At 36.3% G+C, this 22,171-nt stretch overlaps 1 protein-coding gene across 1 annotated transcript in view; it reads left to right on the forward strand.

Moving 5' to 3' along the window:
• The window catches only part of IL1RAPL2 (interleukin 1 receptor accessory protein like 2), a 1,393,053-nt gene extending 1,373,312 nt beyond the window's left edge, over window positions 1-19,741 (forward strand). Inside the window, exons 10-11 of the mRNA XM_074323975.2 lie at window positions 3,985-4,155; window positions 16,912-19,741. Coding sequence (XP_074180076.2) covers window positions 3,985-4,155; window positions 16,912-17,609 — 869 coding nt within the window. The 3' untranslated portion in view covers window positions 17,610-19,741. The remainder of the gene's footprint in view (window positions 1-3,984; window positions 4,156-16,911) is intronic.
• Window positions 19,742-22,171: the final 2,430 nt, after the last annotated feature.

Consider the following 22,171-nt stretch of genomic DNA (forward strand, 5'->3'; position numbering starts at 1 on the left):
TTTAATTTTGGTCTTATTGTTACTATTATGTAAACAATATTATTAGTTAGTTTTAATTGACTTTTATGTTTCCACAGTAAATTAGAGCAATGCTGTTTGATGAGTACATATGTGTGCTCATTATCAAAGCAGTGTATTTGCCCAACTACTACAGCAGCACATTTAGAAGTATTACACACCCTTCAGAAATATCTTCAAAATGAGAAACTAGGGCCTGTTCTGACCATAATTACATGCTCCAACAATATATATGAAAATTTGGCAAATTACCCTCAGTTTTTATATACCACAACTAATACAGAAAAACCTGACTTCTTACCTGTGCAGGTAAAATGACTAGATAAAATACTCTATGGAAGAAATAGTCACTAATTCCCAAGTGCCAATAAGTGGTTCAAGTATCCAATTGAGAATGTAAAAGATGCATTGTCTATATGAGAGAGGTTCCTGTGATTCATTTGTTTTGAATCATGATTATAAGAAATTTGTTAATACTGTCTGCAAGTGATGATACAATTTATTAAGTTAATGTGCAATAATTAATTACTTTCGTCACTCATATCCGATAATTCAGACTGATTAGTTGTAGTACACATTTGTAAGATTATATTGATGCTAATATCGTAGGAAATTTCAGGGTTCAAGTACTCCATTTTGCATCTGTATCTCCAATGTGGTCCATGTGAGCAAAGATGACAAGTAAAGTAGAACATTTTGATTAGAAAATTGTATGTGTTGATTCCAAACCAATTGATTTAAGGGGGAAATGCAATGGAGAAAGGGCCATGAATGGACATGTCATGTCATAAAAAAGGAAAAAATTAAAAAAATATGAAAAAATGTTGTTTCACTTGAAATAAAAATGCCTTAATTTTTTATAAAATAAAATCTAGCAGACTCATTTCATTTCAATCTACCACTGATTGCTTCATTTATTTGACTTTTGAATTATTCAGTCATTAAATATGTATCAAGTGTCTACTGTGTGTCAGGCAGTATGCATGATATATTTACTTATATTCTTCATCTGGATTGCCACTACACACACACACACACACACACACACACACACACACACACGTACAGTAGTAGGCACTAGGTATATAATAATCAACAAAGTAAAACAGTCTTTGTACTTTAGAAGCTAAGGCTTTAACACTGTGATAAGCATAGCACCAGAAGTTGTACACAGGAATGACTTCCTGATGGTGAACAGGATTAAAATAAGATTTTAAAACAGGGACAGGTGTGACAACAGGAAAATTCTTCCACAGACAGTTTGGTTCCCTTCCTCATAACTTCTCTTTTCATTGGGAATAGCATACCTGTGGTGACCGTTGTGTGAGCCCTCTTCTTTATAATGCTCTCTCTGCATTGTGCTCTATTTTCTTGTTCCTCACATGAGCTTAGTCAGCATGATTTAACACAGAGGAAGGCTCATTAGCCTTGCCTAGCAAAGTGGTGTTGCTGAGTTGCTGTTCGGTTTTAAAACAATTTTCAGGCCTTGCTGTTAACCTTATTTGCATCATGTTGTTGATTTTGCTCTATCCATCTTTCTCTTCTTTGTAAGCAACAGCTATGGCTATTCATAAGGTTTTCTTGGCTGTCTACATAAGGCTGAAGTGCATTTTTTAAACTGGCATCTGCGTCACTGCTTGCTTGCTAGCTGGCATTCTAAAACTTCTAGAACATCTGACATGGTAATTTTGAGAGCTCTTTCTGCTTTGGCCAGCCACCGTAAGCTTTTCACATTTATTTATCTTAAAGGGACATAACTGAAACCAGAAGAGTTATTTACATAACTAGAATGTTAGGTAAAATTTATTACCCAGACTTATCAGGTGTTAACGCACATCAAAGACATCCATGTTCTTTGCCATAACTTGTTTTGGGATATGCAAATATAGCAATATTTTCCTAGAGGAAAGTCTCTGTTGAATCACCTATGTTAAGATATAGGTGAAACAAGGATAGGACCAGGATTATGTGAGTTTAGGCATGATTGGAGAGCAAACAGTCATAGTCAGGACAAGCAAGGGGGCAAGAGTCTAGAAGGCCTGGTCAGGTGAAATTTAGGGAGGCTTGTGAGATAGGAAAGTTATCAAAGTCAGAGGAAACAAAGGTCTAATCTGACATTATAGAGTTTGGAGCATCCATACCATCCATCAGGAACAATGAAATACGTTCTGCTTATATGAATGGAGCTGTTGGTCCTTTAGCCTATTTTATTCTTCCAGCTGTGTATCATTGGCAGCCCTAAGTCCCAGGTGAATAATTATAGCTGGAGAAAGTCAAGGGCCTGCAGATGCATCCTGAGCTTGATTGGAACAGGGGCAGAGGTGCTAGGATTACTGGGAGGTTCTTACATTAGCACTGTATTCTCACTTACAAATGGTGTTTTATGCATAACAATGGAATGTGCCCCATTTGTAAGCCAAATGATCTCAACTATCCAGGGCAGGCCTTCATGTGCATCTGCTTCTAGGCAATCAAGTAACCCAAGCAAGGTTTATGGAAGGCTTTTCCAGCCAGAGGACATGCTAAAGCTCCTGGCTTCAGGCACCATCTTAACATAAATAACCAGAGTTCCTTTCATGTGAGGGTGGTAAAGTCTGGAATCTTACTAGAATTAGAACAACATAATCCTGCCTCAGATATCTCTAGTCATAAGGTCCCGCCTGATCCTACAATAGGGTATTTGTATCTCTTTATATGATTATCGTTTGTTCCTCCTTCATGAGGCAGAATCAAATCATTAATGGTATAGGTAAGTGAGTGGCTGTTTCATTCTGTAAATCTTTTGGTCAGGTTTTAACTATATTCTAATCAGGTCTGTTTTAATGGAAAAATATTGATGTGTTTTAAAGACAAATCCTGAAATGTTTGCCTGTCTTTTAAAAATATTGTTTGCAAGTATCAAGGTTTAATAAATACTAAAAATTCCATATAAGTCTACGCTCATTACATTAACTTTTAAAAATAAATTTTCTAAAAATAAGGGAATTTTGGAATCCTCTATAATGTTTCCAGTGTGGTGCTTCTAAAACCAATGGGGACTAATACCTGTATTCATTAATATTTTTCAAAAAATTATATATGTATAATTTTTTATTAGAGAGACAGAGAGACAGAGACAGAGACAGAGAGAGAGAGAGAGAGAGAGAGAGAGAGAGAAAAGAGAGATGTGTGTGGCTCTGGGCCAATACAGCAAAGGAGGAAAAAAGCACAGTTAACTCTCTGACTAAATGTGTGAAGGGAAAACCTAATTTGCCAATACTGGAAGTATGTATATTTCGAAACAAAGGCTTCTTTTGGAAGCTTGTGTCAAATTAGTTGGCCATGGATTGAACAAGAATAACAGAGAATGCACTTGTATAAAACCCAGCTGCTGTCTCTAATATTTGGTAATGAACTGCTTTTTGTATATGAAGATAATGACACTAACCAACTGGAAGTATGGCATGTGCTGTGAGTAGTGTCTCTATGAGTGAGGTTGAATTATGGTTGAATTATTTAGATCTTCCACAGTCTAGGGCCCAGCCCCTCTTGGATCTCTTGCACATATTTGTGCAATCTAGGTATAGTCTATGACCAAGTAACAGAGCCAAGCCAGCTGGCACAGAAGAAGTTCAAATCCATGACTTTGGTCTATTTAGTCCTGCATTCAAACACACTGAGCTAATTATTCACATATCACTGAATATCACAAATATGTATAGTCACCAAAAATCACAAATCATAATTCTTTGTTTTATTCTGTTCTGAACATTGTCCATTGCATAAAAGTATCAGGTCATATCACATAACTAGGTTATGTTGAAATGCCCTAGATTCCTTATAACATGGCATGTGACTTATTTTTCCAATTACTAATGACAGTCACTAATTATAGTACTATTCCAGCTTGTTAGTGGTTATAGAATTTTAGTACTTAAAGAGAATCTACTAATATGTACAACCCTTTTGTTGTTCTTGATATTTAAGACAACAAGGAATATGATGCCTATCTCTCTTACACAAAAGTGGAACAAGATACTTTAGACTGTGATAATCCTGAAGAAGAGCAGTTTGCTCTTGAAATACTGCCAGATGTCCTGGAAAAACACTATGGTTATAAACTCTTCATCCCAGAAAGAGACCTAATTCCAAGTGGAAGTAAGTATTTTCAAGTTTTGTATTTAAAAAGTTTGGTTTCTTTTAGGAAGTTATATGGAGGCTTCAGACATCAGAGCCAAGTATTTAGATAATTGTTTCTCACAGGAGATTTTATTAAATTCAAATTTCTCCCCAATGCCTGTGTTCTGATGTTCTAACTTCCACATTTTTTTAAAAGGCACTCATATTTCAGGTATGGTTTTAAAATTGTGCCTTCCTGATGTTTTTAATTATATTGCCTTTGTGTTCTGAGAAAATGATGATCCTTAAAAAATAATCTGTATAAGTCAGTTAAAGTCTTTTCAATGCATTTCAGTTCCAAAGCTGGTCTTCTGACATTGTGATTCTACTTATACCGACAATCATTGCCACTAACAACTCTGAATTTTTGCCTTGTTACTCATTTTCAGATTTATAGAAAAGTCCACTTATAAAGGAATGTAAGGCCATTGGGAACAGCACTTTCACTGTGTATTTAAATTATTTTTAAGAAGTTCTGCACTATGTAAGCTATGAATGCTACTTTTAAATTATGCTACATATTGAAGCTATATTTGAGCTTTCAGAATAAATTTCAGTTCAAGTAAAAATATATACTTGTTCCTGTTAATGTTCAGAGTGCTATACAGGGTAAAGTGTAAGGGGCATATAGAAAAGCCTAAGATATGGTCCCTGCCCTAACAGATCTTAAAATGTCATTAAAGGAAAATAAAATTGCTAGAATTAATTTGCATGTGTTTATGTTAGTATCTTTGAGAGGGGAAGAGTGAACTGTGACCACAAATCAGAATATGGGTCATTTATACACCTGAGATAACAAAATAAAAAAAGCTTATATTTTCAGTACTTCACAGAATATGCAATATTTTCACGTACATCATTTCATTTCATCTTTACGATAACCCTATGTGAGAGAGAGAGCTGGTCCTATTATCCTCTTACAGATGAGTAAATAAGGCCTGAAAGAAGTCCAAGATGAGACAGCTAGCAACTGCTAGAGCTGGAATTAGAACCTAGAGCTGTCTGACTCTGATTCGCACTTGACTAGATTATGCTATTTCTCATTAACGTTTATTCAGGTTATCAGCTATCCATTGTGGTCAGTAAAGAGACAGGAGACAAATTTAAACAACTGAGTTTTGGTTGTTCATCTCTTTTCTCAGAGTGCATATTTCTCAGAGTGTCTAGGTATAGTTGTGTGTGCACGTGAGTATGCACATTTACACATGCGTAGAAAGGAATAAAGAGCGTATTGGCAGGTCCATTGTTTCCCTGTACCACAAATGTAAGAATTTCCCAAACTTCTTCCCATGGTTCTCCACTCTTTGCTTTGTGTAATTGCCTTCATTCTCATGACTTGACATACCACTTCTACATTGTTCAAGCCACAAAGGACATGCTGATACCTCAGAATCATTTTTTTTTTCATTCTTCTGTATCTCTCTCCCAAATCCAGTGTGCATTGCCTCTTTTCAATTCTCACTTGTGCCATTCTAGTATAGGCTCTAATTACCTCAGTCCTGCAATGTTGACTTCTCTCTGCCTTCCTATTTTTTCTCACATCCATCTAGTCCCACTAATCTGTATACCTCCTTGATCACGTCACTGCACTAGTCAATAACCTTAAACTGTTCATCATTTCCTATAGGATAAAATCCATAACTCTTAGCTAAACACATCTATAGTCTACTGCCAGCCCAGAATTATCTCCTACCATTTCCCCTACTCATACATTCCACTCTAGCCAAACCATACCTTTGATATACATTGTGTGTCCCTTCAATGCTATTGTTCATGTTAGTGTTTTATACCTTTACATATCCTATTTATCCTTCTCCATAAACTGCCTCTGTGAAAAGTCCATAATAATTTCTATAGCCCTAGGGTTCATGGTGCATAATCACTTGTTGGACTCTAAATTTTGTATTCTTGTGATATTTTGTATTATTTTATGTAGTTTTCCATCAACTTATGTCTTATCTAGTCAGCAAGATTATAAGATCCATGAAGGCAGGGACTAGATCTCATTTAGCCTCACAACACTCTCATCATCCAGAAGAATACTTGAGCTCACTGGATGCTTCATAGATGCTTGCTGATTTTGTTTGAACAGTGTTCGTTTAAGACAAGAAGAGAAAATGACAAATAAAGGTTTAAATTTTTGCTTGCAGTGTCTGAACAAAGGTTTTCTTTTTTTCAATTGGAAATTTCTATTTTGTTTTTAAAATTCTGTATTTATTGTTTTTAGTTACAGTTGACATTCAGTATTATTTTATTAGTTTGAGGTGTATAGCATAGTGGTTAGACATTTATATAATTTATGCAGCGATCCCCGATTAGTCAAGTACCCACCTGGTGCTATACATGCCGTGTTTCCCCCAAAATAAGACCTAACCAGAAAATAAGCCCTAGCATGATTTTTCAGGATGATATCCCCTAAACATAAGCCCGAATGCGTCTTTTGGAGCAAAAATTAGTATAAGACCCGGTCTTATTTTCAGGGAAACACGGTAGTTATTGCAACATTATTGACTTTATTCTCTATGTTGTTCTTGACATCCCCGTGACTATTTTGTAACTATTAATTTGTATTTCTTAATTCCTTCACCTTTCTCACCTGGCCCCCCAACCCTTCTCCCCTCTGACAACTATCAGTTTCTTTGTGTCCACGAGTCTGTTTCTGTTTTGTTTGTTCATGTATTTTGTTCTTTAGATTCCACACATAAGTGAGATCATATGGCATTTGTCTTCCTCTGACTTATTTCACTTAGTGTAATATCCTCTAGGTCCATCCACGTTATCGCAAATGGTAAGATTTCATTCTCTTTTATGGCTGAGTAATGTTCCATTATATATATATATATATATATATATATATATATATATATATATATGATGAGTATATTGCTTTTATTTTTTCGGATATTTGAAAAAAATACCTTCAAGGGGTTGATCAATCATTGATGAAAAAATTTTAAATACTTCTTTACTATTTTTCACTTGATTCATCAGATTACAATGTACTTTTTGTATTTTTTGTCCAAAGCATATAGAAATTAGGTAAAATATATTTTAGTGAGATAATAGCCTAAATTGTATTTAAGTAATATCATTACCAACATGGAATTTATATTCAATGTCAAGTCATCTTCAGTAGAACTCAGTGTGGTAGTGGCCTTTCTACCTTCTTGCATTCTAAAACCATTAGACCCACAAAAGCCAGTCTTTATCAACCACAACAAATGACTAAAAAATGGCAGTCTTTATCTCTGAACATGTCAACATTATCTTTATTCTGAACTGGAAAACAGTTCTTCACAATTCTACACATTAGAAAGGGAAATGGGGCAACATGCAACACAGGAGATCCACTCTACCTGAGACTCAGTAGATGACACTTGCTTATTGTATAAAGAAGCAGCTATTGGTGCATGAGTGAGAATGAGACCCAGAGAGATGAAGGAGAGAGAGCTTTATCTCAAATTTGTGTTGTCTTAGCACTCCAAGATAGTCTATTTTGATGACTTGATAGATCAGTTGAATCAACCTGCTATGTCAATTTAGCCAAACAGATGGTAGAATATTTTACACCTCATTCAGTCAGCTATTTTTTGGCTAAATTGATAGACATTAGTTATTTGTTTTGGTGTATTATAGACAGGTTTTCACATCCTCTTGACCATGGGGTGTGACACTTATACAAGACACATTTCCTAGCTCAAAACTACAAGGTTTTGGTTGAGGACGATAATACACTGCATAAGAGATGATAGGAGGTTGTCACCTAGTGTACCCTGACATTAAAATAACTTAATATAAAAACACCCAAGAAGATGTTATCAGGATGGACAGAGATTTTTATAGTCCACAGAAATCATTTTAATTTTTTTGAGATTATACAGCCATCAAACTGAGCAGGGACTTGGATCCTGGATTCTCAGTGGTACACAGTAAGACTCTTTTTACGAGTAAGCCATTTGGACAGCTATGCAGTTTTTAGATGCAACCACTGGAGGGTGTTTGACTTTAATCCTTCCTTCCTGAAGAAGGAAATTCATGTTCTCTGAATTCCGATTTGCGAGTATAACCTGCAGCCATTCTTAAAAGGGCCCTTTGACAATTTTTTCTTTTCCATCAACATTTCAGAGCTGGCTGAGCAGTCACCGTGTCACGATTAACGAGTTTTTCCTTGGCATTTTTAGCACGCATTCAGGAAGTCGATGAAGTATATGAATAATATACTTGATTTACACATGAATGACAGAGTAGAACATTTTGGACTTGGTGTATGTGTGTTATTAAAGACGCTTCTGTGGTCTGTATTTGCAGCCATTGGTACAGATTTAACAGGTTATGCTATATAAATATAGACACATTCCTGTGGGGGGAAAAAAAACCTAGTTACAATATTATAAGCTATGTTTGTCCCTCACATCTCATTTAAAATATGTTGACCCAAGACTACTCCTTCATCCAAAAACTAGCAATGAGGCCTTTGAGGATTGTAAAAGCAGACTTCATAATATTCTTGATCTACAACAATAATTTTCTCTGAATCAAATTAATGAAGTATATGACATAAACCCATTCATGTTTAATGCCTTCACTTCGGATGTATCTTCAGTTGCTTTTGCACCACTCTCATGATATTCCAACCCAAATTCATTAACACAGTTTCAAAAGTACATGAACAGATCTCCCTTCACACCCTGCTCTCTCGCTCTCTCCCTCTGTCTCCCAGGAGTTCTCAAAAAACTTCAATACAAACATGTCACTTTACAAGGGAAGGTGGAAGTGTCTGTACCCTTCTCACATGGCCTACTAGGGAAGTGTCCTTTGGTCATCTTGAACCATCAGAGATGGGAAGATTTGACATAAGTGTGTTCCCTAAATGCTAAAACTAAGTCCTCAAATCTGGACTTTTTTTTTTTTTTTTTTTCCTGGCAGTGACCTACCTTTCCGTTCTTGAGCCTGTAGCCAGGATCTTTCTCATGTTTTCTCAGGTTTGGTGCCTGAATGTGGCAAGAATTCCTACTTTCCAGTAAAAGTTTGGTCTGTCTCTTCCCAGGCTAGAAACATCTGTCCTGAGGATAGCAAAAGCAACTTTGTTGCCAACAGGCATCTGAATGTCAGAAGTGACAGGCAACCAAAAGAAAGCCAGATAGAAAACACCCTACTGAAACTGCCTGGAGACACAAACTTGAGAAGTAGAGATTTTCTCACCCCTGCAGCTGCTGGGTTTTGTGGTATAAAATACTCTACACAGAGCACATTGTGTTCATGGGGCCTAGTGGATCCTTGAGGAATGAACAGATGTGCTCTGAAGCTGACATGTGAGCAACAGAACCCAGCTGTGCAACTGAGATCCTGAGATTGGGGACGTTTTTGGATGAGTACCGCTTAGGCTCTTGAGCCCATCTTATCTCAGTGTTTCTGCAGAGATTAAAAAAACAAAAATATAAAAGTTTATTAAATTGGGCTGAGGGCCATTAATCAGAGTGAGAAAATAACATTCTAAGACTAAAAGTAGAAACAACCCAATCCTATAGCTTTTATTTGTCTTTATGAGAAAGCAAGTAAGGGGCTTAAAAGTACATATGCAGCATTTATTAACAATTATAAATTGAGCCACTTCTGGCTGAAGCTTTAGGAAAATGTGTAGATATCTAAGTGGACTTTGAAGAGAAAAAATCCTTCAAGGGCTTTAACCTCAATTTCCCCTTTTATTCATAAGAAGATTGTGGAGACCTCTATGTGAGTTATTCATGTATTATTGCATCCAATAAAGATACTAGTAAACTAAAAATACTATCATGCATATGGTTGATCAGCCATGTCTGCTGAAATTATATTTATGAGTTTGGCCTCAAGTATCAAATTATCTTTCTATTTGTTTCCATGCTCAATTTTTCCGTAAATTTCTCTCATACAAGAATCCTAGAACTCCTTCAGAAATTTAAGGGAAAAATATGTAATGTCTGATTACATTCTTGCATTTGCTAGACTTTCCTCACTAGTCTAATCTTCAGTTCTTTAATGCCTAGCACTAGCCATGTGATTGTGCTGACAATGAAATGACAAATGACTGGAGAATACATCTGGTGTCAGATGATCCCTAGTCACTTCTGAAGTGAGGCATGCAAAAAACATTTTTGTACATGGATCTGTAAGTACTCATTGCCAATAGTTCCTCTAATAGCTGGACATATTGGACACCATTCAAGTAAATTGTCCTCCGGGAGTAATAAAATCCTTTTCCAGGCAATCTGACGTCTGTGACCTAAAAAGTGTGAGGCAAGGGTGACATGAACAACCATGGAAATTTAACACATTGTGTGCAATTTACTCCCATGGAATAAAATTAGATATGCCCACTATCCCCTTTATGTTAGAGTCAAAAGAGAGGGAACTGTACTCCAATGTGCCAAGGAATGTACTGAAGTCAATGGACTAAGATGTCTCATCAAAGTTTGAGGTAAAGGAATAACCCATTGTGTATCATTTCTATCAGGCAATCTACTGTTTGGGTGGCACAAGAAACAGGCACCTTTGAAAAAATAAAAGCCTAGAAGACCAGGATAAAAGTGTAATAAGTACCAAAGGAACCCCAGAAAAGACTATATGAGAAGCAAGTTGTCTTGTTCCATATTTACTAAGATTGCTCTGATCGGAATTGGTATATCTACAGGTTTCTAGGGCATGAGGTTAATGGAGAAAAGAGGAGAGGAAAGTCATTTTTCAGACTCTCTTTTTTTGCTATTCTCTACATTATCTTTCTTTCGATATTCTCCAAATGTGTTCCGTTAACCTACCTCTACTGTTGAAGAGGTCAAGGGAGAAGAGAAATAATTTAGAGATGTGGACATCCCAGAGTGCATTCTGCCCACTATCACGCTTTCCTGCCCACCCACAGCTGAAATACATAGCAACAGTAAAGGATTCACTACCAGAAATATAACCTAGAAAAACAAAACTGTAAATAAATATAGTTCCCTGCAGTCACAAGGTCTAAGCACATCCATGTGAACTGTTGATCAACCTATTAATCAGAATTCATTAGAACAAAACTCCTGCTAAAAAAAAATGTAGCCCAGCAACATATCTGTGAATTATCAAGCCAAGAACTTGGAGAGGGAGGGGAAAGGGAAAGTTTGTGTAGGGTAAGTAATATCACACATTGTTTAGGAAGCCACCTCCTTCCCTCACACACACCTGGCTAAATAAAAATTTTGTAGCCTCAATCTTTGTGGCAGACTGTACAGACAGAATCTTAACATTTGCCAGAGGCAGAATCAAGACCCAAAACCTTTAGCAACATCAGCCAAGATAAAGAGTCAGGTTGTCAACCTATGTAATTCTTTCAGTTGGTTAGTATTGAGCATCATTATTTAAAACACAGATAGTATTTTCAGTGAGACCACATCATAAAATACCTCACTGTAAGCCTCTAGTTATACCAGAGGTCTAACATTTTTCCAAATATTAGAATATAATGCTGAATAATACATTTTTGTTTGATCCATGAAAAACCTATATTATTTTTGTTGGTTTCTCCACACCAGCAATAGGAGGGGTCCATCTCAGTAACTGTCAGAAATTAAGTCTTGATTTTAAGTTTTGATATATTAACCCACGTGTTTTATAAGTATCATTGTTGATAGCTGTCAATTAGCTAATGTTCACCCAAAATTAGTGGAGTATTATCTGTTTTGAAGCATCCTGTCTCACCGTAATGATTTGTCTGTTTAACTGATAGTGGATGTACATAGTTGTGGGTATAAACATACTGAATTACTATTATTACTATTAGTGGTGAATAATGCCCTTGGCTACAGGCTAAGTATTTGTCTTTTGATATTTTTAATATGCTAATTGCCCCAATAATGACGCTGACATAAGTGGAAATGTCAACACAAAAAGTAATTTACAGGTAGCTAGTTGATTAATTTGATAAATCAGATGCCTAGTAGGCAATAGCAAGACCACATGGAAATTCATAGAGTGTTTTTCTCTCTTGTTCTTCTGCCTACATCTGCAGCAGATTCAGAGCCTGAGATTTAGAGGATACTGAGTTATTTTGGAAATATATGTATGTATATATACATATATATATATATACACACATATATATATCTTATTAGAAACAATATATTGAGACTGCCGTTCTTCCTCCTTCTATTTTGTTGCTTTATTTCTTCCTTCAGTTTGTTTGTTTGTTTGTTTGTTTTGCTTGATTAATAAGTGTTCTATTTTGAAGTCACTTTTGCAGATAGAATCCTACTTTTCTAAATGTACTGGAATTTTGGTTTATACAACTGTCTTGAAAGTGATTTTAAAATTGACTTTGCTTTGCTTTTAATATGGTTTTAGGTAGTTACTTTCTGTGTGTCCTACAAATACTGGTGCTACCGGCATGGCCTTCACTTACTTCTCCAATAAAAATACATCTTAAGGAGGGCCTAGTGACAATGCATTTTCTTTTAGAATATTTTTCTAACTTTCTGTCAACTCCCAATATAGACAAAAGGAAAACTTTTTTTGCAAGTGCACTTATAATGTGAACAATGAATTTATACCAACTTAAGCACCCCCATCAAAACAATGTTCAAGGGGAAATTTTCTTTACAAATAGGTTAAGTGTAATTATCTTTATTTCATGTCTGATAATCTGGTATGGTTTCACAGCCCTGTCTAGAGAAGCAGAAGGCCATCAGACACAACCCCCTTTTTCTGTCATCATAAGTTACTTCAAACTTTGTGAAGAAATAATGACCTTTCATTTAAGGGATATTTTATATTTTTATATGAAAAAAGAGCCTTTTATGGGATTCCTGCTATTCAGTTTTGCCTGAATAAGTCAGGGCGAGATTTAGTGAATTTTCATATGTGCTGTGGATTTAGTGATTTTTCTTTTTTTTTTTTTTTGGAAAGAAAAACCTTTTCTTTATTATCTCTTCATGGTAGCAAGCTTTTTAAAATGGTTTCTGATGGTTTCTAAAATGTCTCCCACAAAACCACAGCCCTACCATGGCAAACACCACTGCCTGTCAGAGTATACCCTAGCTATGGACGAGCAATGTTTTAACATGATACCTGTTTCTGCTTAGTTTACTTGGAACTTTTCCAAACCTACACACCCCAATTGGTCTCTAATTCAGGGACAGCAGACATTCTGTAAAGGGCCAGATAGTAAATATTTTAGGCTTTGTGGGTTATATATGGCCTCTGTTGCTGTTGCTGCTGCTTCTCCTCCACCACCTTCCCCCACCCTCCTACCTCTTTTTACAACCTTTAAGCATGTTTTAAAAATTGTTCTTAGCTCACAGGCCATACAAAAACAGGACATGGTCCTAATGGATAAAATTCTAATTCAGTCATTGGATGCAGACATGCAACCCCGGGGTAAGGCAGAAATTATTTTGAGCACTTGCTGCGTAGAAGCCAGCAATAACGCCATGGCTAAAGATTAGCAAGTAAAAAATATTAACTCTACCTCTTTGGCTTGTTGCTAATTTACTTATATTTTCCATGATGGCTAGGTCCTTGGTTTTTTTCCCAAAGGTAAAGAGAAAGACAAAAAGACTTAGCAAGGAAGGGAGGGGAGAGAGGAGGCACAGGGAGATAGGCCAGAGAAAAGGGAGACTAAGAAAGGGAAAGGCAGAAAGAAAGAATGAGAAATTAACCAAAGAGGGCGATAAAAGGAAAAGAGGGAGACAGGGCAGAAAAAGAAAACATAAATAAAGGGAGCAAGAGAGAGAGGTAGAGAGGAGCAAAGGGGGTTAGGGGGAGAAAAGAAAAACAGAGAGAGAAAAACAGAGGGAGAGCCAGAATATGGAAGCTAGGGCACAGTCTCTCCTTTTCCTTAGAGCCAGGCAGATCTTAGAGGCACCTCCCCAGCTGCTTTCAAACATTGAGGTTGCTGCCCAGCCACTGATCACCATCCCAAGAAGTGAAATGTGGGCTTCACATCTGAAAACTTCCACTTGGTTTTTCACCAAGTGAAATGGAATATGAAATTCAGGGCCCAAGAAAATGGCTCATGTTTTCTTTGGGACATTTGGGCTGTGTCTACCCAGGGAACATTTTGATGTACTGACTGACTGACTCCAGTGCATATGATTAATGTATATATAGGGCAAACCAGGATAATTCAGACCTTTTTTTCTTCCACAGGAGGTTTTCAGCCGGAATAATCTGGATGGTTGCCTCAACTCTCCACTAGGCTTTGCCAGGATAAGCACAGAGAGTGTAGTATGCAGGAGACAGGGACCACTCCCTCTCTCCAAGGTTCCCTTCAACACCCACACCCTGTGCAGCTGAACATAGTGGGATCTCTCTTGACAGGCATTCCTTCTGGGGGCAAAAGCAAATTCTGTCTAACGAAATCTCTAAGAAGCTCCCCCAAACCCTAAATGTTGCACCCTGTTTAGCTGTCAAATGGCCAAATATAATTGACAGGTGAAGTAGCAGAACCATATTAACTTGAAAAATTATACCCTGTTCTCTTCCCCATTCAAGAACGAGGATAGCAGAGCGAAAGCTCATGAGTTCTCACTCAAAATAATTAGTATGTCTGTGTATATTTTTTCTAATGACTGTGAATGCCTGGGTTGTCATTCTTTTCTTTAAGTAGGTAGACATATGTGTAGCTATAACTTCTGTTTTTAAAAGTATAGTTTAAAAAGTAAATTAAACTACATCTCATCACACAGAAAGAGTGTTTTTTATAGAGGTATAGTTTATGTTACAGATGTGCTCCTGAAAAGGTTTGTACAGATCAATTTTTTAAAAACTAAATGAGAAGCTTTAATTAATGAGGTAAGGATATTAATTGGAATAAGTCCTTGATAAATTATTCTGTAAAGAATTACTTTATAAAATTAACAATTAACTCGTAATTTACCAGTAAAACTGCATTTTCATGGACTCTTGCACTTATACCATGATTCTGGGTTTGGGTTTTATTTTGCTTTGTTTTGAGGAAAGGTGAAAAGAATAATGGGAAAGATGCATGATAGTTTATTTTACTGTATCTTACAGATCCAACTTCTAATGATGAAGCTTCCCACATAACTTCTTTCTTTTTGGGAGCAGAAAGAAAGGAAGAAAATGAAGAGTCAGAACTGTTAATACATTGGGATAATATTTTTCCACTCTATTGAAACTTTCTCCTTTCCTTCCATTCTGTTTCAGCAGTTCTCTAAATGATAATTACCGAGTGATAACTTGCTACTTGTGTAGTGTTTTTGTTTTATGTTTTTCTGTTTTTGTTTTTTGCAAATTTGAATGCTGATTTTCCCCCTGAATACATAACTCCTAAAATAAAATGCTTGAAATTCTTAAGAAGTTATTTTCCCACTTAGAAGTTGCTTTATCCCTTCAGCTACAGCCATTGTAACTACTGCATGAGAAAGCCCTAAAATGTATTAAGTAAAAACCAAAACAGCAGTAACAATGAATTGTAAAATGGGCAATTCTATGTGTATCTCTTAAAAATTTCTTTGTTTATCTGTAGGGTGTGTAGAAAGTTTGCTCATTTTCACTTGTGAAAGAGTTCTTGCTGCCAAGTGGTGGAAATAAAACCCTGGAAAAGAGAGATCATCTGTAAAATATGAATCTGTAAAAGAAGTTTCTCTTTTCAAATGGCTTGTACCGGGCTGTTTGGTGGCCCCACACTGTGTATTGGACATGACTCCTTGAAAGTAGTCTGTAACCTTGGGCAGATTTGCAGTGACCAATTTGCTATGCTTCTGTAAGCTCTGCTTCTGCTAGAGGGCACTGTACATTAGATAAGGCCTTGTGCTCTGCTTAGTAAAGACAGCGCTCTGTTGCAGCACCTGTGTCCAAGTCTCCATTTGTTAACACATGTGTGTGTTTCCTTTTTTGGCAGATACGTCTTTGGGAAGCATGATTGCAAAAGGATTATTCTGTGGGATAAATAAATTGAGTTAGTTGAGTGTTTTTCTACCATGAAAGGGCCATAACATATTAACTTTACTCTCACAATTGCTCCACAAAGTCGGGCAAAGACTTCTCAGTTGCTAGAGTCCTCCTCCTTTACTGTTCATTCCACACCATCCCCCACCTCCAACCCGACTTTGAACAAAGAGCAGCTGGTTTAAATTAAACTCTTGGGTGCAAGCACACCACTGCCCTATCTCTCGGTTTGAAGGGCAAAATGGAGAACCTAAGGTTGCAAATAACAGAAGGTATTCTGAGAAACAAGCTGTGATTCTACTTGAGATTTTCCACCATCTCTATCACAATTATTTTTGAGGTGGTTCGTATACATAGACCCCCTACTCTTTTCGTAGTTGAAAACTAGGGGAAAGCAAAACAAACCCATAAATACAGTGACCCTTCAGTCATTAAAAAGCTCCAGTTCTCTTTTCATCAACTTGTTGATTGCTCGCTCCCTTAGACTACTAGCCTGGCAGCCTGCCTTAAGTGAAATATTTGAATAAATAAAAATAACTGAAATACACCTAAGCTCCAAAGAAGTCAGAATTTATATTAGCCAACAGCACACTGTAAGTAATGATGAGGGGAAAGAAAATTAGTATTTTGAGCTTTTGTTTTCTTCATTTTTTTTATTTTATTTTGAAGGAAATGGGCTATCTGAATGTGCAATACACCAAAGAAAATGTGATGTACCTTAGTGAAAGACTGGACCTTTACTATACTAACGTGCAAACCTAATGCTTAAAGACTAGAAATGTCTTTGTTTTACTCTTTCTCTCTTTCTGTGATTTGTAGCATACATTGAAGATCTCACAAGATGTGTTGAGCAAAGCAGAAGACTTATTATCGTGCTAACTCCAGACTATATTCTCAGACGAGGATGGAGTATTTTCGAATTGGAAAGCAGACTCCATAACATGCTAGTCAGTGGAGAAATCAAAGTGATTTTGATTGAGTGTACAGAATTAAAAGGAAAGGTGAATTGCCAGGAAGTGGAATCACTAAAGCACAACATCAAACATCTGTCCCTGATCAAGTGGAAGGGACCCAAAAGCAGCAGATTAAATTCTAAGTTTTGGAAGAACTTAGTATATGAAATGCCCATCAAGAAAAAAGAAGTGCTTTCTCGGTGCAATGTTCTGGACTCTGCAGAACAAGGACTTTTTGGAGAACTGCAGCCTATACCCTCTATTGCCATGACCAGTACCTCAGCCTCTCTGGTATCAACTCAAGCTGATCTCCCTAATTTCCACCATTCAGATTCAATGCAAATGAGGCACTGTTGCAGAGGTTATAAACATGAGATGCCAACCACCACCTTGCCAGTACCTTCCTTAGGTAACAACCATACTTATTATAACCTGCCTCTGACGCTACTCAATGGACAACTACCCATTAATAACCCCCTAAGGGATACCCAGGAATTTCACAGAAACAGTTCCCTGCTACCTTTATCATCCAAAGAGCTTAGCTTCACCAGTGATATTTGGTAGTGAAAAATCTGAAGTCCTCAGAACAGCTATGTGAGCATACAGAATTTCTGCTATACCAAGCATAAAGTACACCTAATGACATCGAGGTGCTGAAAAAGTGTTTGAAGAAAAAGGCACAGAAATCACTTTTGTACTTCAATTTTTTGTTTACATTTTCAGAATAGTGGGGGAAAGGGGGAAGGACCTGCTTTTGTAGTATAGTCCTTTGTTCCAATGTACAGTTTTAATTTCTCGCTGGAAGGAAAACAAACCAACAAACAAACAAACAAAAAACTTCAATTCTATTGTTTTAGAGTAGATTTTATGATACCATTGGATGGCAAGGTTAGTAATTAGCTATCTTCCACATATTTATGAATATTTCAGTACTTACATGGTATTTGAAATAGGGAAAACTTAAAGCCTTTGGCTGAATTTGAAAATTCTGAACTATGTTTAAGAGGAAAGGAAAACTTCTATAGAGTAACTGAAAAATCAGGAATTATCAAGAAAGCAGTGTTGAGGCACTAAAATTGGAAGATTGTTTGTAGAGGAAGATCAGTTAAGGAAAATTGTTACGGAAATGTTTAGAACTTCTTCAACATAATGGACAACTTCCATAGACTAAATCAACAGCTCATAATGACAGATTTGAGTTTTATTAGGCAAGCACATCTTCTGTAGGCAAATTGGTAGGTAGGTAAACAATGTGCATTTCTTAAGCAAATGAATAGACAGGCAGCTGTTAATTCTTTTAGAATGATTTTGAATAACCCTTCTGGCTTTCTAGCCTATTTCAAAAATTTTACACATGGAAAAACCATTTTAAGGTGAACATTTTATTGTTTGCTAACAAATTCACATTTGAATTGTTTTCCTAAATAATTTCTTGACCTGCTATAAGCTTTCTCTGAAGATGTGAGCATCGTCCTACTTTTTTTCAGCGTCATTGGAGTTTGACATTAAATAAATATTGACTGCAAGTGTCAGCAGTACAAAAGAAGTAAAACAACAACAATCACAGATGAAGTGCTAAATAATTCAAGTTTACTAGTGATAGAGCAGAAATTGCAGTGACTCTTTTCTGAAATGTAGTTGTGAAACAGACTATTCTGTACATGTACAATATCTGCGTGGCCGTATGTGCAAGGCTCCTGCAGAAGTGTCTCTATCCCTGGTGCTTCAGAGAGTATTTTATAGACTAAACGTCTTCACCCTCACTTTGTGACTGTGACTGTACCATACCAGAAAATCCCTGTGAATAATCTAAAATATTACGAATTTGCTATAAGGAATGTTCCCCTCTTCTAGGCTTTATTGTGGATTACTACTTTATGTTCTTTTCCAATTAATCCACTTTGGTGTCGTCTCCACCAAGATGCCTGTGGAGGTCAAGTGTGAATCAAGATTAATTCTGACAATTTGCAAAATAGTTCTTAAATCATGTTTTGGACAAATATAAACAAAGAAATGTTGACAGTATGTAAAAATTAATTTGCCCAGCCATTGTAATCGTGAAACTCAAATGTGTAAGAGGACATTAGATAATGTGTTTTGATTATTTCTTTCAACCTCTTTATATTATTGACTCCCTGTGATTCATGGATTTTGTTCAAAGTATTTGTTTCTCTGTTGCTTTTCTATAACCAGCTGCTCAAGAAGTACATCATGCACCAACAGTATCGGAAAGCTTAGCAGTGATACGTGTTCATTTCAAAGTGGGACAATTAGTTGCTCCTTTGAAAATTCTATTCAACACATACAGGTGTTTCATAGGTGTATTTTTTTTCAACTGAGAAAGGTGATTTTGCTTCTGTAAAAACTATAGGTATTTCAAAATGGCAATTTATCAATTCTGAACTATTTCCGAAGTATTATAAAGTTGTATTTGCTCTCATTGTTCTTTAATGACATGTGTAATTACTAAGTTAATAACTTGCATGAAATGAATAGTATATGCTTAAGTGACCAATTGTACTTTTTTATTATTTTGTTTTTCACAGAAGTCTAGATGAATACAAATAGAATGTTGAGTGGTATTTTTAAACTAATAGTTCTGTATTGAGCATGCCAGTTCTGAAAATATAACATGGGTCTCTCTGCTTCCTTTATTTACAATGATTAAACATGGGTAGCAATTTGAGTTGGCTGGCCACAATGTGTCCTTTCACTACTAGTAGGTACTCAAAAACAGAGCATTCACACTTGTGCTGGGGAATTTGACAAGAAACCTTTTCTACCATTTTCAGGAACCAATGTGTACACTATCTATAAAAATTTATTTCTAGATGGCAATTCAAATTGTGATTTTCATCTGAGATTTTTCAAAGCTATAGCCCATAAGAATACAATAAGTACTTCGTCTAGAACATGATGATGTATTCTTCCAGTTTCTTTCACAGTGGGAAAATTTTTCTTCTCCATTTTCCACTGAAATGGATTTTGGAAATTTAGAAAAATACTGGTGCAACTAGTTCCCATAGATTCATAACAAATTTGTTTAGATCATCCCTTAACAGTACACATACTTGTTTAAATTGAGGCTATTTTAAAGTGAAAAATTCTAAAAATGTCAGAAATTATGAGACAAATGATAAATGCACAAAAGAAATAGATCCATAGGAAATGAAACCTGCATTACGAATAAACAATGCTCAGGGAGATGGACAACATGTACATGGCTTTAATTTGGCAAAACATGAAATTGTCAAGTTTGGTATACTATGGACTCCAATCTAACTATTGAGACTCAAAGGTAGATGGATGGTTCCTGAATGGAAGTAAGAAGGCATCTCTCCTCACCCCTTTTAAGCCTTAATTGAATTAGATCCAAATCTGTTCTGCTTTCAATCACTTTCATTTCAAAAATGGGTACAAAGACACTCGAGGGGTTCTGGTAAGCCTTGAACCCAAGGTAGCATCATGTGAAAAGATATTTTATTTGAGGACTGGTGGTTAGCACTCTGGTACTTAAAAGTAGAAAACAGCCTGCAACGAGAGGAGAAACAAATAAGTCATGAAAGAAAAGTTTAGAGAGGAGTTTCAGAAGACATGGAAATTAGTAGTATCCTCTGGGTTACCTCTGTAACAAGTTGGAAAATGGTAGGTGTGAGAAAGAAGGAAATTCTGCCAAGAAAAGGAAAGAGACTCCCTGACACACTGGTGATTGAAGGGCTTACAGGAGTACGGAACCACTGGTTTTTAGCATTTACTGCACTTTGGTATTTTATTTTTTAAATAAATTGGTTGGTTTTCACCCAGTGTTTTCTAGAAAATTAAGTAATGACCAAGGGAAATATCCTGAAAATTGCACATATAAATCTTTACACTCCTTGTATTCATTTCCCAAGGTGTGGTAGTGAACTGATAAAACCAGAGTGAAGTTAAGACAGAAAATAGTTCCACAGTGAGCAGTTAAGTTTGAACACTTGCAGTTTTTGCTGATCTTTTCTGGGAGAGAATTTATGTTGAAAATAGTCTGGCTCAAATTCCTCTATTACTCATGAATTTTTGTTCTAGGATATTTGATAGGAGGTCACAGTGTTGGACATTAACACTCTCTGATGAATTTATGGGGATGTTTGATAAACAATAAGCATTTGCTTCTGACGCTTTTACATCAAAATTACCTTTTTTAGAGCTGAAATCAGTCCTAAGCAATTTACGATGATTATTCAGCACTCTGTTTAATTACTGTGAGATCAGAACTTGTAAAATCACATACACCCATCTAAACTTGTCTTCCCAAATGCTCACTGCTGTTTGATCAACCACATTTTCTCCAGATGGTACTAAAGGCAATCATGAATATTTATTGAGTGCCACTATGCAATGTCCAATACATAAAGTATAATAGAATTTATTTTAAATTGAAGTCCTTTTTTTCAAATAGTTTACACATCATATGCATGAAGAAAGGGGTATTTGCAAAACACATTCCAGTGTAGTAAAATTAATATTGTACATGCAGAGTGGGTCAGTAAGGTGGAGTGATTCAGTCCTGAATTATGCAAGAGATAAGTTTGGAATCGAGGGAAAAGTGATGAAGAATGGCGATTTCCCAAGGGCAGGGAATAGCACATGTGAAGCATGAGGGGAAAATAAACAAGTCCTATTAAACTGATAATAAGCATATTTGGCTAGCAAGAGGAGAAATAAGTCTGAGAGGGATGCTGGAAACTTCACCTGGTAGCAGATGCAGAAAGACTTAGATAGGGGAGATTATGGTGGCAGGCAGACCAGTTGGGAGACAATTTTCATAGTCCACATGTGAGGTGATAAGAAGTGGAGGGTGGTGACCTGGATACTCTCAGAAAAAGGTAAACCTGAGGAGGAAGAGGAATAGGTGGGATGTGGTTATGTGAAAAGTGGAAAATGAAAACAAACAAAACAAACCAGAATCAATAAAAATGTCAATGGTCAAGAAAGTTAGTTGCATCAAAAAAATTATTTTAGAGTATTTAACTTACCTTCTTAACTGAACATCTTGACACTGTAAGGACCAGAATAGAGACAATATAGTGGTAGGTATATTTGCTACGGGAGCAATCCCTGAAGTGTTTGTAGGAGAGTAAAGTCAGGAA

This window comes from Rhinolophus sinicus, chromosome 18 (assembly GCF_057876585.1).
Source record: "Rhinolophus sinicus isolate RSI-liver-muscle chromosome 18, RSI-T2T, whole genome shotgun sequence".
Lineage (NCBI taxonomy): Eukaryota > Metazoa > Chordata > Mammalia > Chiroptera > Rhinolophidae > Rhinolophus > Rhinolophus sinicus.